The following is a 12,790-nucleotide window of genomic DNA, read 5'->3' as shown; positions in this document are numbered from 1 at the left end:
GGCCATACTGTTTGGAGTTTGTCATTTTCCATATCCAACACATAAATAAAAGCACATTCTGAAAACAAATTTAGTAAGTAAGTACCTATTAAGTGGACTGACAGCACTCTGTAAGAACTCAGGCCTGGAAAAAGATCTGGAGGTGAAGGTTGGGGAGTTCACGGGTTTTTGGATTTAAAGCCTCAGTCCCTTTTTCCTTCCCTTTAGGTTCTTTCTACCTGTCCTGTTTCTTCTACCCTATTTGGGCTTAGTGGTTGAACACTTGCTTGGCATGTCTGACGCCCTGGGTTTATACCCAGAAAACTGTATTTATTTTGCCTCATATTCTGCTTATTTCACATTGCAAGCATTCGGAGGACTGTTCATCCTTTGTTGGCTTCTACATTTTCACTCTTCTGGGAACTGCACTTTCAGCATCAAAGTCCAGCTCAGAAGGCTGCTGTGGTGACCTGAAGTCAGAACAAACACACGGAAACCTTGTGCGATTGGGCCGGCTGGGTCCAGGCCCCAGGGCGGGCAATGATCTCCCGCCTGCTGGGTTCAGCCCCAGGTTGGGCGAGGACCCCGCGTTGGGTCCCGCCCAGGAGTTGGGCAGTGACCTTGCCTAGGGTCCCTGCTCCGAGGAGGGCAGTGACCTCGCAGACACCAGGCCTGGGATTGGGCAGCGTCCTTGCAGGCACCCGGCCTTCCGCAGGGGGCGCCGGGGAGCTGCCTCGGCTCCGGGCGCGCGCCCCGGACCCGCACGCGCGGGCGGTCTCTCGGGGCCACGTGATGCCCTGGTCCGGCAGACGGCGGGCGCCGCGGAGCCATGGGCTGGAGGCTGGCGCGCGGCTGGGCGCTGGGCCCGCTGCTCTGGGGCTGCGCGCTAGCGCTGCAGGGCGGGATGCTGTACCCGCGCGAGAGCCCGTCGCGCGAGCGCAAGGACCTGGACGGGCTCTGGAGCTTCCGCGCCGACCTCTCCGACGGCCGGCGCCTGGGCTTTGAGCAGCAGTGGTACCGGCGGCCGCTGCGCGAGGTGCGCGCTGCACGGCGGGGCTGCGGTCCGTCGCGGGGTCTGCGAGCCGGGGGCCGCGGCGGCGCAGGGCGGGCGGGCTCGCCCCAGCGGCGGGCGTTGCCGAGCGGTGTCCGCGGCTCAGAGCGCAGCGGGGCGCCGCAGGGGCCAGCCTGGTCTTCTGGGGCCACCTTGGCCCAGACAAGAGGGACCGTGGCTTCCAGCGCTCAGGGAGAGTACGGGTGCTGGCCCCCCCAACACCAGGACCCCTGCCCAGCTCCCCGGCCGCGTGCGGATGCGCAGACGGGGCCAGCAGGGCGCCCGCGCCTTCCTCTCCCTTTCCCACTTCGCTCAGCAGAGGAGGAAGTGAGGAGCCGGCCTGCCGCCAGCATTACCGACCAGTCCAGGGGCCCGGCCCTGCCGGCCTTCCTCTCTTGTCTGCCGGTCATCTGCCTCTGAGTCAGGGGGTGGCCCTTCCTGCCCCTGGCCGAGCTGACCCCTGGCTCACCCTGATCCATGGAGATCTTGGCCCTGGTGCTCTCTGCCCTGAGGAAGCTCTTCTGACCACCACGGTCTCCCCACAAACCATACTGGCATTGCTGAGGCCAGCAAGTGATCCAATTGTTCATAGTCCCTTTTGTGTGTCAGAGCTGTGCCAGGTGTTGGGGAGTGTGGCAGTGCAGGACGGTGGGCCTAGGGCCTAGGGCCTAGGGGACTGGACCTGACCTGACTCTTCTCTCCCAGTCGGGGCCCACCCTGGACATGCCAGTCCCCTCCAGCTTCAACGACGTGGGCCAAGATGCACAGCTTCGGAGCTTTGTTGGCTGGGTGTGGTACGAACGGGAGGCAGTCCTGCCTCAGCGGTGGACCCAAGACCTGAGCACAAGAGTGGTGCTGAGGATTGGCAGCGCCCACTACTATGCCATTGTGGTCAGTGCAGGGGGCAGCAGGCAGGGGGTGGGCAGTCATGCTGCTGAGCATGCCTGGGGTTGCCTGGCTCCCAACTGTCACCTGATAGCCCACCGTCTGGATGGAACAGTAGGGGGACATTCATGCCCCAGTGTGGGGTCTGAGCTGCAGGTGGGACACATTGCCTAATCTCCTTTGGCTCTCCCCTCCTCTCACCAGGCTGGTGTGGCAGGGGGCTTCTGGCAGGCCCCTTGGCCCCTACATGTGGGTCCTTATGTGAGGGAGAACCTGAGACTGCAGGGCCCCCTCTTTAAGCTCTGGCCTGGTGGCCCTCCTTGTGTCTGCAGTGGGTGAACGGGGTCCATGTGGCAGAGCATGAGGGGGGCCACCTCCCCTTCGAGGCTGACATCAGCAAGCTGGTGCAGAGTGGGCCCCTGTCCTCTTGCCGCATTACCATCGCCATCAACAACACACTCACCCCCCACACCCTGCCGCCAGGGACCATCCTCTACAAGACCGATACCTCCAAGTGAGCAGCAGCCTGTCCCCTGGTCCCCCTCCCACCTGCCCAGAGGTCTTCCTGCTGGGAACAGGGTGGCTTTTGCAGAATTAAGGCTTTAGATCTGGGGAGGCCAGGGAGATGTGAGTTGAGGTCAGAGGATCCAGAGCAAGGACACATGATCACTGTCCCCCACCTAGGTATCCTAAGGGCTACTTTGTCCAGGACATAAACTTTGACTTCTTCAACTATGCGGGACTGCATCGGTCTGTGATTCTCTACACGACGCCTACCACCTACATCGACGACATCACGGTCACCACTGGAGTGGACCAAGACACTGGTGAGGGCTCCTGGAAGCCCCTGCCCTCAGCTGGGCCTAGAGAGGCTTTATTTGCTGTTTGGAAAGATCCTAGGAAAAGGGCTCTCGACCCCCACAAGCTCCCATCTACTTAGAATCTGAAATGGGAACCATCAAGGCCTTGAGAAATCACCTGGTTGACCTCACTTTGAGGACAGGAGGCTCAGGGAGAGGTGGGGTCCTGCCTAAAATGGCATAGCTCGTGATGAGGGTCCTGTGCCCCCCTCTCCTCTCACAGACACTGAGCTCCATTGAGAATCTCTGCCCCCCCTCCCCCATTAGCCTACCCTCCCTGGCCTGATCTCTTGTTCCCTGCAGGGCTGGTGAATTACCAGATCTTCACCCAGGGCAGTGAACATGTGCAGCTGGATGTGCGTCTTCTGGATGCAGATGGCAGAGTGGTAGCTGATGGTGCTGGGGGCCGGGGCCAGCTGCAGGTGCCTGCAGCCCATCTCTGGTGGCCATACCTGATGCATGAGCACCCGGCCTACCTGTACTCACTGGAGGTAAGGGTGGTTTAGGATTGGCGTTGAAGGGGGCCTTTTGCTCCCATCTGGTGGCCCTGGCTTCAGCAGGCCTAGGACAGGTGGGCGGGCTGGCTGGTCCCTTGGGCTTTCTTTTTTTATCCCTTGGTGGGGAGGCCCAGCTTTGAAGAGCAGGCCCCAGGGGCAGGGCTGGGGTTATTCTCCCTTGCAAAAAGCAGAACCTCTCACTTTTAGGAGATGTTTCTGCTTGCAGGCCCAAAGGTGGGGCTTGTGGTGTACCAGGGACCTTCCCAGTTGGATGCAGTGGCTCAGACCTGCAGTCCCACTATTCAGGAGGCTGAGGCAGAAGTTTGAGGCCAACCTCAGCAATTTGGCGAGATCCTGTCTCAAATAGTAAAAGGGACTGGGGATGTAGCTCAGTGGCAGAGTGCCTGCTCTCAGCCCCCAGCACCACAAAAAAGGAGGCCTTCCTGTCGAGCCGGTGGGCTCGGTCTGTGGCCCACCCTGCGCTCTGGCTACTTGGCTCCCACAGGTGCGCATGACCGGGCAGACCCAGGACGGGCCAGTGGCCGATTTCTACACCCTCCCCGTTGGGATTCGCACAGTGGCAGTCACAGAGAGCCAGTTCCTCATTAATGGGAAACCATTCTATTTCCACGGGGTCAACAAACACGAGGATTCAGACGTGAGTTGCGGCCCTGTGCCCTGGGGGGCTGTTTCTGTCACCATCCCCTCCTCCCACCTGCCCCAGTGGCCTGAGGTCCTGGAGGGCAGCTCACCTGTGTACGGCTGGAGTCCGGTCGCAGTTCTGACTGTGGCGGGCCAGCCCTGGCCGCGGGTGTCACTCTGCTCTGTGGGGGCGCCCAGGTCCGGGGGAAGGGCTTCGACTGGGCCCTGCTGATGAAGGACTTCAACCTGCTGCGCTGGCTGGGCGCCAACGCCTTCCGTACCAGCCACTACCCCTACGCCGAGGAGGTGATGCAGCTCTGCGACCGCTACGGGATCGTGGTCATCGACGAGTGTCCGGGCGTGGGCATCGTGCTGCCGTGAGTGTGGCCCTCCAGCCCTGCATGCCCGGCCCCGCATGCCTGGCCCCACGGCTGGCCTTGCCGACGCCCTCTTCCGCTCCGCAGCCAGAGCTATGGCAACGCGTCCCTGCAGCACCACCTGCAGGTAATGGAGGAGCTGGTGCGCAGGGATAAGAACCACCCGGCCGTGGTGATGTGGTCTGTGGCCAACGAGCCCACCTCCTCCCTGAAGCCCGCGGGCTACTACTTGAAGTAAGTACCACCTCTGCCTCAGCGGAGCCTGGCTGGGCTAGGTCAGCTCAGGGTTCCACACACCAGTCGAGGTTTTCAACCTGGTGAGACCCTGTATCTCCCATTCACCCCTGAAGTGTTGTTGGTATCCGTAACTTTAAATTAAAGACATGGCTGGTGACAAAATGAGAGTCACCTATAAAATAGTACTTGAAAGCTGAGTGGTACTGCTCCTGCAATCCCAGCGGCTTGGGAGACTGAGGCAGGAAGATGGTGAGTTAGAGGCCAGTTTTGGCTACTTAGGGAGGCCCTGCCTTAAAATAAAAAATTAGGAAAAAAAAAGACTGGGGGTGTACCTCGGAGGTAGAGCACCCCTAGGTTCAATTGCCCAAACTAAAAAACAAGCAAAAAGCCCACACCAAAAACTCCCCCAAACCAACCAACCCCAGGCATAAAAACACTCTCTGCTGCTCTGGTTTCAACTGTAAAGTGGAGTTGGACGTAATAGAGCCAATTAATCTAGGCACACAATGTTTTGATTGTCTTGTTTTTGGTACTGGGGATTGAATCTTGGGGTGTTCAACCACTGAGCCACATCCCCAGTCTGATTTTACATTTTATTTTAAGACAGAGTCTCACTAAGTTGCTTAAGGCCTCAACAATTTGCTGAGGTTGGCTTTGCACTTTCAATCCTTCGGCCTCAGCCTCCTGCAGAGCTGGGATTACAGGTGTGCGCCACTGTGCCCAACTGTAGGCACACAATGAAACAGGTTTTTCAATGATGTGCGTATGTAACAGGCTAAAGTTACAGGTCCAGGTCATCTAAATTCATGCTCCCTTTCACCAGATGTCCGTAGCTCCCGCCCCGATCCCCAAGTCACTGCGGAGGACTGTGGCACCTTTGGAGCAGTTTCCTTGAAGTAGAGGACTTGCTGTGGCTGCTGCCTGGGGGCATTCCTCCTTTCTTAGTCCCAGGGCTGTCACTTGTGGCAGGCTACTCCTTGCTGTAGAGGTGCCAGGCCACAGAAACTCCCCGAGGCGAATGCACCCAGCCCAGGAGTGCTTTGAGCCCTCCCAGGGAGGAGGGGAGGCTGGCTCCTGGACACAGGGACGGAGGCCCAGCCGAGCTTGCAGACTGTTCCCACATGTGGGTCTAAGGTGTCCCTGTGGAAACCACAGCTTTCAGAGGGGAAGGGGGTGTAAAGGAAGAGGATGTAAGGAAGGAGGAAAGCAGGCATGGCCAGGGACAGGGCAGCCTGCTCAGCTCCCTCTACCAGGAGCCTCTTCTCCATTCTGCCTGGTCAGCCTGATGCCACACTGTGCCATTTCTTCAGGGAGGCTGCCCTTGATTCTCTAGACCAGACGAGGTCCCCCATGTGCCGCCCTTTCGTGACCCTTGGTGTCACTTGCCCTTTTAGTTTGTCCTTTTGCCTGTGCCCGACTCTGCTCCTGGGACCTCTGCACTTAGCCTGTGAGCCTTGCTGAGCACAGGCACAGGGCAGCGCCCTGACTGTTGTATGGACAAATATCCCATCCTGACACTGCCCTTCCTACAACCAAGAGCTTCTCAGGTTCACAACGCTACCCAGCCCAGGGGCAGTGCTGGGCCTGCTGATGCCTTTGGAGGCCGGGCAGGAGTGGCAGCCTTGGGGTACCTGGGCAGGTGGGGCGGAGGGAGATGTGACTGAGGGCCCTTCCCAGGCTCACAGCCTGTCCTCTGTCCTCCTTGCTCAGAACAGTGATTGCCCACACCAAAGCCTTGGATCCCACCCGGCCTGTGACCTTCGTGACCAACTCCAACTTCGAAGGGGATCTGGGGGTGAGCTGCACACCTTCCTCGCCCATGTCCTCTGTCCTGGTGTTTGCCAACACCTGCTGCTGCGAGGCTCCGTTAGCATCCCGCCATTTCCACAGATAGTCAAACAGCACTTCCTGGCCAGCCAGCGTGGCTTCTAAATCCAAAGAGGCTGGACAAAGGGCCATGTGCTGTGTTCAGTCTGGACTCCACGTCCTCTGCACCCCAGTTAACAAGCTCGAGAAGTCGAGTCAAAGGTCTAGGGTGCTGAGTCCTCCTGGCTGAGCACCTGTCACTGTGGGAAGCTTTTCAGAAGTCCAGATGGGATCCTGAGGTTCCCAGGTACCTCAGGGTGAGAACCTGAGTTCTTAAGAAGCTGCGCAGGCCTGAAGTGACCAAGTGGCTCCCTTCAGATGGGACCTGTGTGATGGGCACTCAGAGCTGCTGGGCCCACTGTTCTGGGCTTGAGTTTGTGTGGGAGCTGTAAACATGGCACAAGGGAAGGTTCTTCACCAGGAACCAGGGGGAGTATGGAAGCAGGTGCGATAGTAAGAGCAGTAGGAAGGGCCCCCTGGGCGGGGATGGAGAGCCCCTGAGCCCCCAGGCCCTTGCCGCCTCTCCAGAACACCACCTCCACAGCAGTACAGGCTGCGTCCTCGAGCCTGGGCAGCAGCGCTTCCTTTATGGTCTGCCATGTGGCGGGGAAGGCTTTGCTGGGAGCCCTGTGCTTAGCCTCTAGGGAGAGTGCCAGACTCCTCTGGTGGAGTCTGGGTCAGAGGAAGGTGGTGCCTGCACCAGCCTCCCCAGCTTCTGCCTGCCGCAGTCTAGGAAGGAAGGGGCTGTGGCCCGCGGGAAGGGCTGCTTCTTCTACTAGACAGGTGTGTCCCCTTGAGGTTAGGTGCGCTAGCTGGGTGCAGAAGTCTTCGCTGTGCAGTGGCCCCCTCTTCCTATCACCAGTTCCCCAGGGAGCCCAGGAGCCACCTTGGGACGCCATGGTGAGCTGGGAGGGAGCTCTGCAGTGTGCCCTCAGTGCATGCACAGCCCTAGGTCCTCTGGAAGAGCTGCATCCAGTGGGCCTCCAGGGCAAGATGTGGGAGCACCACCTCAGCAGCAGAATCCAGCTGGGTTAGGGCCCTGGACCCCGCTGAGGGTTGGGCCTCTGAGGCCAGCTCAGAGCACCTGCCCAGCATGTTACTGGCCCCACCTGGTCACTCGTAGTCGCCTTTCCTACCTGTGGGGCATCTCCTGCAGCCCCTGGGTGACTTCTCTGATACAACCTGGCTAGTAAACAGACTTTGTCACTCTGTCCCAGGCTCCCTATGTGGACGTAATCTGTGTGAACAGCTACTACTCCTGGTATCATGATTATGGGCACTTGGAGGTGATACAGCTGCAGCTGCGCACCCAGTTTGAGGGCTGGTACAGGACCTACCACAAACCCATCATTCAGAGCGAGTATGGTGCAGAGACCATTGCGGGGTTCCACGAGGTGAGCAGAACCGTGCAGTCCTTCGCTCACCTCTACGAGGTGGGCAGAGCCCTTGCAGTCTTTCACTCACCTCCACGAGGTGGACAGAGTTCTTCACTTACCTCTCCCAGCCTCCCTGCCCTTTGTTTGGACGGGGGTCCTCCCAACTCTCCAGCACCTGCCCTGCTGCCAGTGGTCAGGCCTCTACCTTGCTTGGCCTGAGAGGCAGCCTACTTTCTGGACAGCCACCCTCCAAATGCCTGTCATCTTGCTGGCTGACCCACCGTGGGTGTCCTGGCGCTGGCTTGTGGGTTGGAGCACTGATTGCCCTTTGCTGTACCCCAGGCTCCCCTGTTCCTGCCTAGGCTGCCTACAGCAGTGCCAGTCATCCGAGTTCCAGGGTCAGCTTGGCTGGACCCCGTCAGGGGGTCCATCTTGCCTGCCCAGGCAGGGTTAGCTGTTGGTACCCGTCCCAGCTGTAGGCAGCACACTAGTGCTGAGTGCCCATAGGAGTGGGTGAGGTCTTGGGAGAAGACTCACTTCCTCAAAAATTAGCCACTTTGCCTTGTGTGGGGGGCGTTTCTTATGTGATTCTTTTAAAAAACCTCTTTTCCAGCTGGGGTTTGAACCCAGCAGCACTTTTCCCACAGGTTCTGAGTTGCTTATAGCCTTGTTCATCTGCCCCGGCTGGCCTGAGCCTTGTGATCCGCCTGCCTCAGCCTCCCAAGTAGCTGGGGTTACAGGCGTGGCCACCTGCCTGGCCCTGTGTGGACTCTTAAGTCACAGCCAGTCCATGATCCGCACCCGTCCTCTGCTGTCACTGTTGAGCTCTGGTTCACTCAGTGGACTCTGCTATCCTGCTCGCAGAGAAGGTCACTCCCACTGACTAGCAGCGCAGGGGAGAAGAGTGCATGGCGTGCAGCTCCTGTCTGAATAGGTTGAGGGGTCCAGGATGGTGTGACAGACCCTTTGTGACAACAGAGATGTCTCCATCTGTGCTGCCCCAACAGTAGCTTCCAGGTACACATGAGCTGTGACCGGCAAGGCTGCCTTCACTTGGGGTTAGGTAGCTGTGTGACCATGCCGCTGCTTTAGACAGTGCAGCTCCACCTCCATGAGCAGGCGCCCGGCACCCTGCCTGCCCTCCCCTCCCCTCAGACTCAGCATTTTTTTCTCCTCCACTTTCATACTAGGGATTGAACCCAGAGGCACTTAACCACTGAGCCACAGCCCAGCCATTTATTTATTTTTAAATTTTGAGACAAGGTCTCACAGTTGCTTAGGGCCTGAGTTGCTGAAGCCTGTTTAGACCTTGTGAAGACTCGGCTTTGAAATGGACATAGCTTGGCTCCTCTTTCAGCTCCTCTCACTGGAGCAGAGTCAAACCCAGCAGGGCCTTCTCTTCTGAATGACTGCTGCACCCTGGAGCACCTGAGAGACCCCATCTCCCAGGAGGCTCCTGAGGTGGACACTTGGACTGTGTGCCCCAAGAACATCCTTCCATCACGAGGTCCTGCACCTTGACACATAGGAGCACCTACTAGAGCATTCAGTGAGAGCCTGGAAAGGGCCTCTGGCCCTGTCTGCCAGGCGTGCTGCATACTGCCCAGCCCTGCTCTGCATACCCCTTCCCTGTGCCGACTTGGAGCTTGGTCCCCTTGCAGCGTGCTTGCCTTTCCTGTTTATCGCTGTCACCAGTGCCAGTCACACAGGTGGACACTAGGTTAACCGCTGAATGAACGACTGCTTCAGCAGCTGCTGCCCAGGCCAGCTCCAGGTGGAGCTGCAGTGTGTAGAACTGGGGGCACGCTAATTCTCAGACGAGGCTGCTTAAACTCAAGACTTCACTGCAGGGCCATTTGGCTTTCAGATTCGGAAAAACGACAATGCAAAGCTCAAGTTATGCTTATAAATACAGTAACTACTACTTATGGGTTCTACTCTGGGTTACAGCACACCATAGCTGAGTCCTGCAGTCACCATGGCCCACTGCAGGGACAGTTATTTTGGTCACTGTCAAGTGGATCTTTATTTTTATCTAACATTTTTGGTTCTGCCAGTTCTGACTCTTCTCTCTGCCTGAATCCCAGGATCCGCCTCTTATGTTCACTGAGGAGTACCAGAAAAGTCTATTAGAGCAGTATCATTTGGTTCTGGACCAAAAACGCAAAGAATATGTGGTTGGAGAGCTCATCTGGAACTTTGCTGATTTCATGACTAACCAGTGTAAGTGGCCCTGTGACTTGTGCAATGTACCACTTCTCATTTCTTCAGGTTAGCTTTTCAGTTCTGGGCATCTGGTTCTAAGAAGGCTGGAACAAAGGAGTGGGCTTAGTTCAGGGCTGCTACACGATGAACTTGCTAGGAAAATAAGGCTGTGCTTATCAACAGCAACGCAATCAGCACCTGCTCACAAGTCATCTTAAGAGAGAGTTCTCTCCTATCTTGAGGCAAAAAGGGCCAGCTTGCCCTGCCTGGGTTCAGGGGACTGGATTTTAATTTTGGATACACCTATTATTTCAGAGAAGGGTACAAAGTCCAAGAAACCCAATTCAGTCTGTTTTATGTTATCAACTTGCAAAAAGGAGGCTCACCAAACACAGGTAAGTCCCAATGTACTGAATATGGGTGTCCATCTGCACCTTCTTGAGTCAGGCTGGATGAGCAGCTTCAGTGAGGTTCCAGGCTAGCACTTCCTGTTTCTTCCATGCCTTCAGATTTCTAGTTTCCTCACTTACTCTACCTTCACATGGCAATGGGGAAAGTCAGGCCTCTGGTAGGTCCAAGTGTGACTAGAAACCCGAAAGGAAGGGGGACAGACAAGCACACAGGATGAGGTGAGGAATCAGAAAAAGGACCGAGCTGCTTAAGATCCATGGCCCTGGATACAGGGATGGCCCTTCTGTGGTGGGACACTGTGACCTTGGGCAAGTTCTGTCACCTTTTCATGGGCCTACAAGGCGAGGTAGTGACCCTCACCTTATAGATTCCATTTGACATGTCAGCGGTGCCGGGTATTTGCTTATCATGGGATAATTAATTTTTTAATTGTACATGGACATAAAATCTTTTATTTATTTTTATGTGGTGCCAGGGATTGAACCCAGTGCCTCAGGCATGCTAGGCAAGTGCTCCACCACTGAGCCACAACCCCAGCCCCAGAAATGGTCTTTTTTGAGACGGGATCTCACTATGCTACCCAGCCTGGTCTTTGGCTCCTGAGCTCAGAGCCCTCTTCCCTCAGCCTTCCCAGTAGCTGGTCACCAGGTGCACACCTGGAGCACTCCACTGGTGGAGCCACATTGCAGGTCCTGTTGCTCTACATCCCAGTCCCCTGGGAGAGCTGCCTCTGCAGGAGGCCCAGGCCTTGCCGGGCACCCATATTTAAATCCCCCCAACAGACCTGTGGTATGGGAGGGCAGTGGTGTTTAAATGCTCTGGTCTAGAAGGTGTTGCTCCATACTCTTCAGAACAAGAAACCGCCACTCCGGACACTCCATTTTTGTGGCTGGCTTGATTGCAGTTTGGTTCCCAGGTTGTCCCGTCAGTTACCTCAAGTGCTTTCTGCCTTGTTTTTTAGCACCGCAGAGACCAGTGGGGAATAGAAAGGGCATCTTCACCCGGCAGCGACAGCCCAAGAGTGCAGCCTTCCTTTTGCGGGAGAGATACTGGAAACTCGCCAATGAAACCAGGTACCACCCTTCGGTGGCGAAGTCACAGTGCTTGGGAAACAGCCCGTTCACTTTGTAAAGCCAGAGAGCTACCTCCAGGACCCCCACCACCCTGCACCTGAGGAAGGGCAACTTCCACACCCACAGAACAAGTGCCTCTTGCCATGTTGATGGCACCAGATTCTGGTCTGGACTCTGGTGACTCCTGCTAGAAGGGGATGATGTCAGAGACAAAATAAAGCTTTTCTAGAGTGGGAAGAGTCTGCATCAGTGGCCCCTCACACAAGGGTCTGTCCTGCATGTCAATTCTTCCTTGGCCTTCGCTGCACAGGACAGGTAGAAAACCATGGCTTCAACACCCACATCACAGACGGAGTCCCCATCACAGGGCTGCCTGTGCTCGTGGGCCCAACAGCCCAGGGGAGTAGACCCCCACGAGAGGAGGCCCACGGGCACTGGCAGGTGTACAGAGGTGCTGCGCTGGGATCGACTCACCCACATGCCACTTCCAGTCGCCTGGCAAATAAGCATCAGAGAGGCTTACGTGTGGACACGTGTTGCTAGTGCTTGTTCCAGCCTTGGCCAGCCCAGTCCAACAGACAGGCTTCCTCACAGCCAGTGCCTCTGTCTGCAGTGACACCTCTGGGCCAGCTGTGTCTGTGAATGGCACTCCAGGCCTTGGTACCTCCAGGCAGACTCCTCCACCTGCCTTCTGCAGAACAGAGGCCTTCCTCAGGGAATTTCCCATCCCTCCCTTACAAGGGTCCAGTGAGGCAAATAAAGTGCGTTATGCCTGAGATTTGAGTTTCCATCAGTCCTGGTTTAAAAAATGATTCCTTTTGGTGTCACTCAAATGGCAGACAGTGAAGCCACACAGTTCTGGATGCAGAGCTGGACTCGCTTCTCGCAGTTGCCTTTTCAGCCTGTTTTCCAAGCTCCGTGGAAGAGATAGCAAAATGAATTCAGCCTGACTGTACCAGGTATCTTCAGACTACTTTCTAAAAACAGCTTAAGTACCAAGTCAGAAATTCACGTCACCACTGAACGTAAGATCTTTAAAGGAATCAAGTTTTGTGTTCCAGTTTAATGCCAAAGAATATATAAAGTTCCTTTAGTTGGCAAACATTAAAGGAAATTAAACGTAACAGGCACATAAATGTTTTACAAATTAGGGACAGGGTCCAATTCTTGAGCCCTTATGGTCTAGCACATGATAGGTCTGTTCTTTCAGTGAAGCATGGCCAAGCTCTACTTCAAATGGATTCATTATCTTGTAGGTGTTCCCTCTTCAGAGGACCGTCAGATGGAGCATCTGGGTGAGCTCCAGGAAAACCATGTACAACATCTGCTTA

At 56.4% G+C, this 12,790-nt stretch overlaps 1 protein-coding gene across 1 annotated transcript; it reads left to right on the top strand.

The window, feature by feature from the left end:
* The first annotated feature begins 778 nt into the window (after window positions 1-778).
* Window positions 779-12,229, top strand: Gusb (glucuronidase beta). The gene is made up of 12 exons (XM_026400458.2): window positions 779-1,015; window positions 1,736-1,921; window positions 2,248-2,429; window positions 2,600-2,742; window positions 3,079-3,266; window positions 3,778-3,930; window positions 4,113-4,291; window positions 4,379-4,525; window positions 6,239-6,323; window positions 7,612-7,788; window positions 9,858-9,993; window positions 11,348-12,229. The coding sequence occupies exons 1-12, from the start codon at window positions 809-811 to the stop codon at window positions 11,515-11,517; spliced, it is 1,953 nt and encodes a 650-aa protein (XP_026256243.1). The 5' UTR covers window positions 779-808; the 3' UTR covers window positions 11,518-12,229.
* The last annotated feature ends 561 nt before the right edge of the window (window positions 12,230-12,790 follow it).

This window comes from Urocitellus parryii, chromosome 9 (assembly GCF_045843805.1).
Source record: "Urocitellus parryii isolate mUroPar1 chromosome 9, mUroPar1.hap1, whole genome shotgun sequence".
NCBI lineage: Eukaryota > Metazoa > Chordata > Mammalia > Rodentia > Sciuridae > Urocitellus > Urocitellus parryii.
This window is presented reverse-complemented; position numbering and strand designations above follow the sequence as displayed.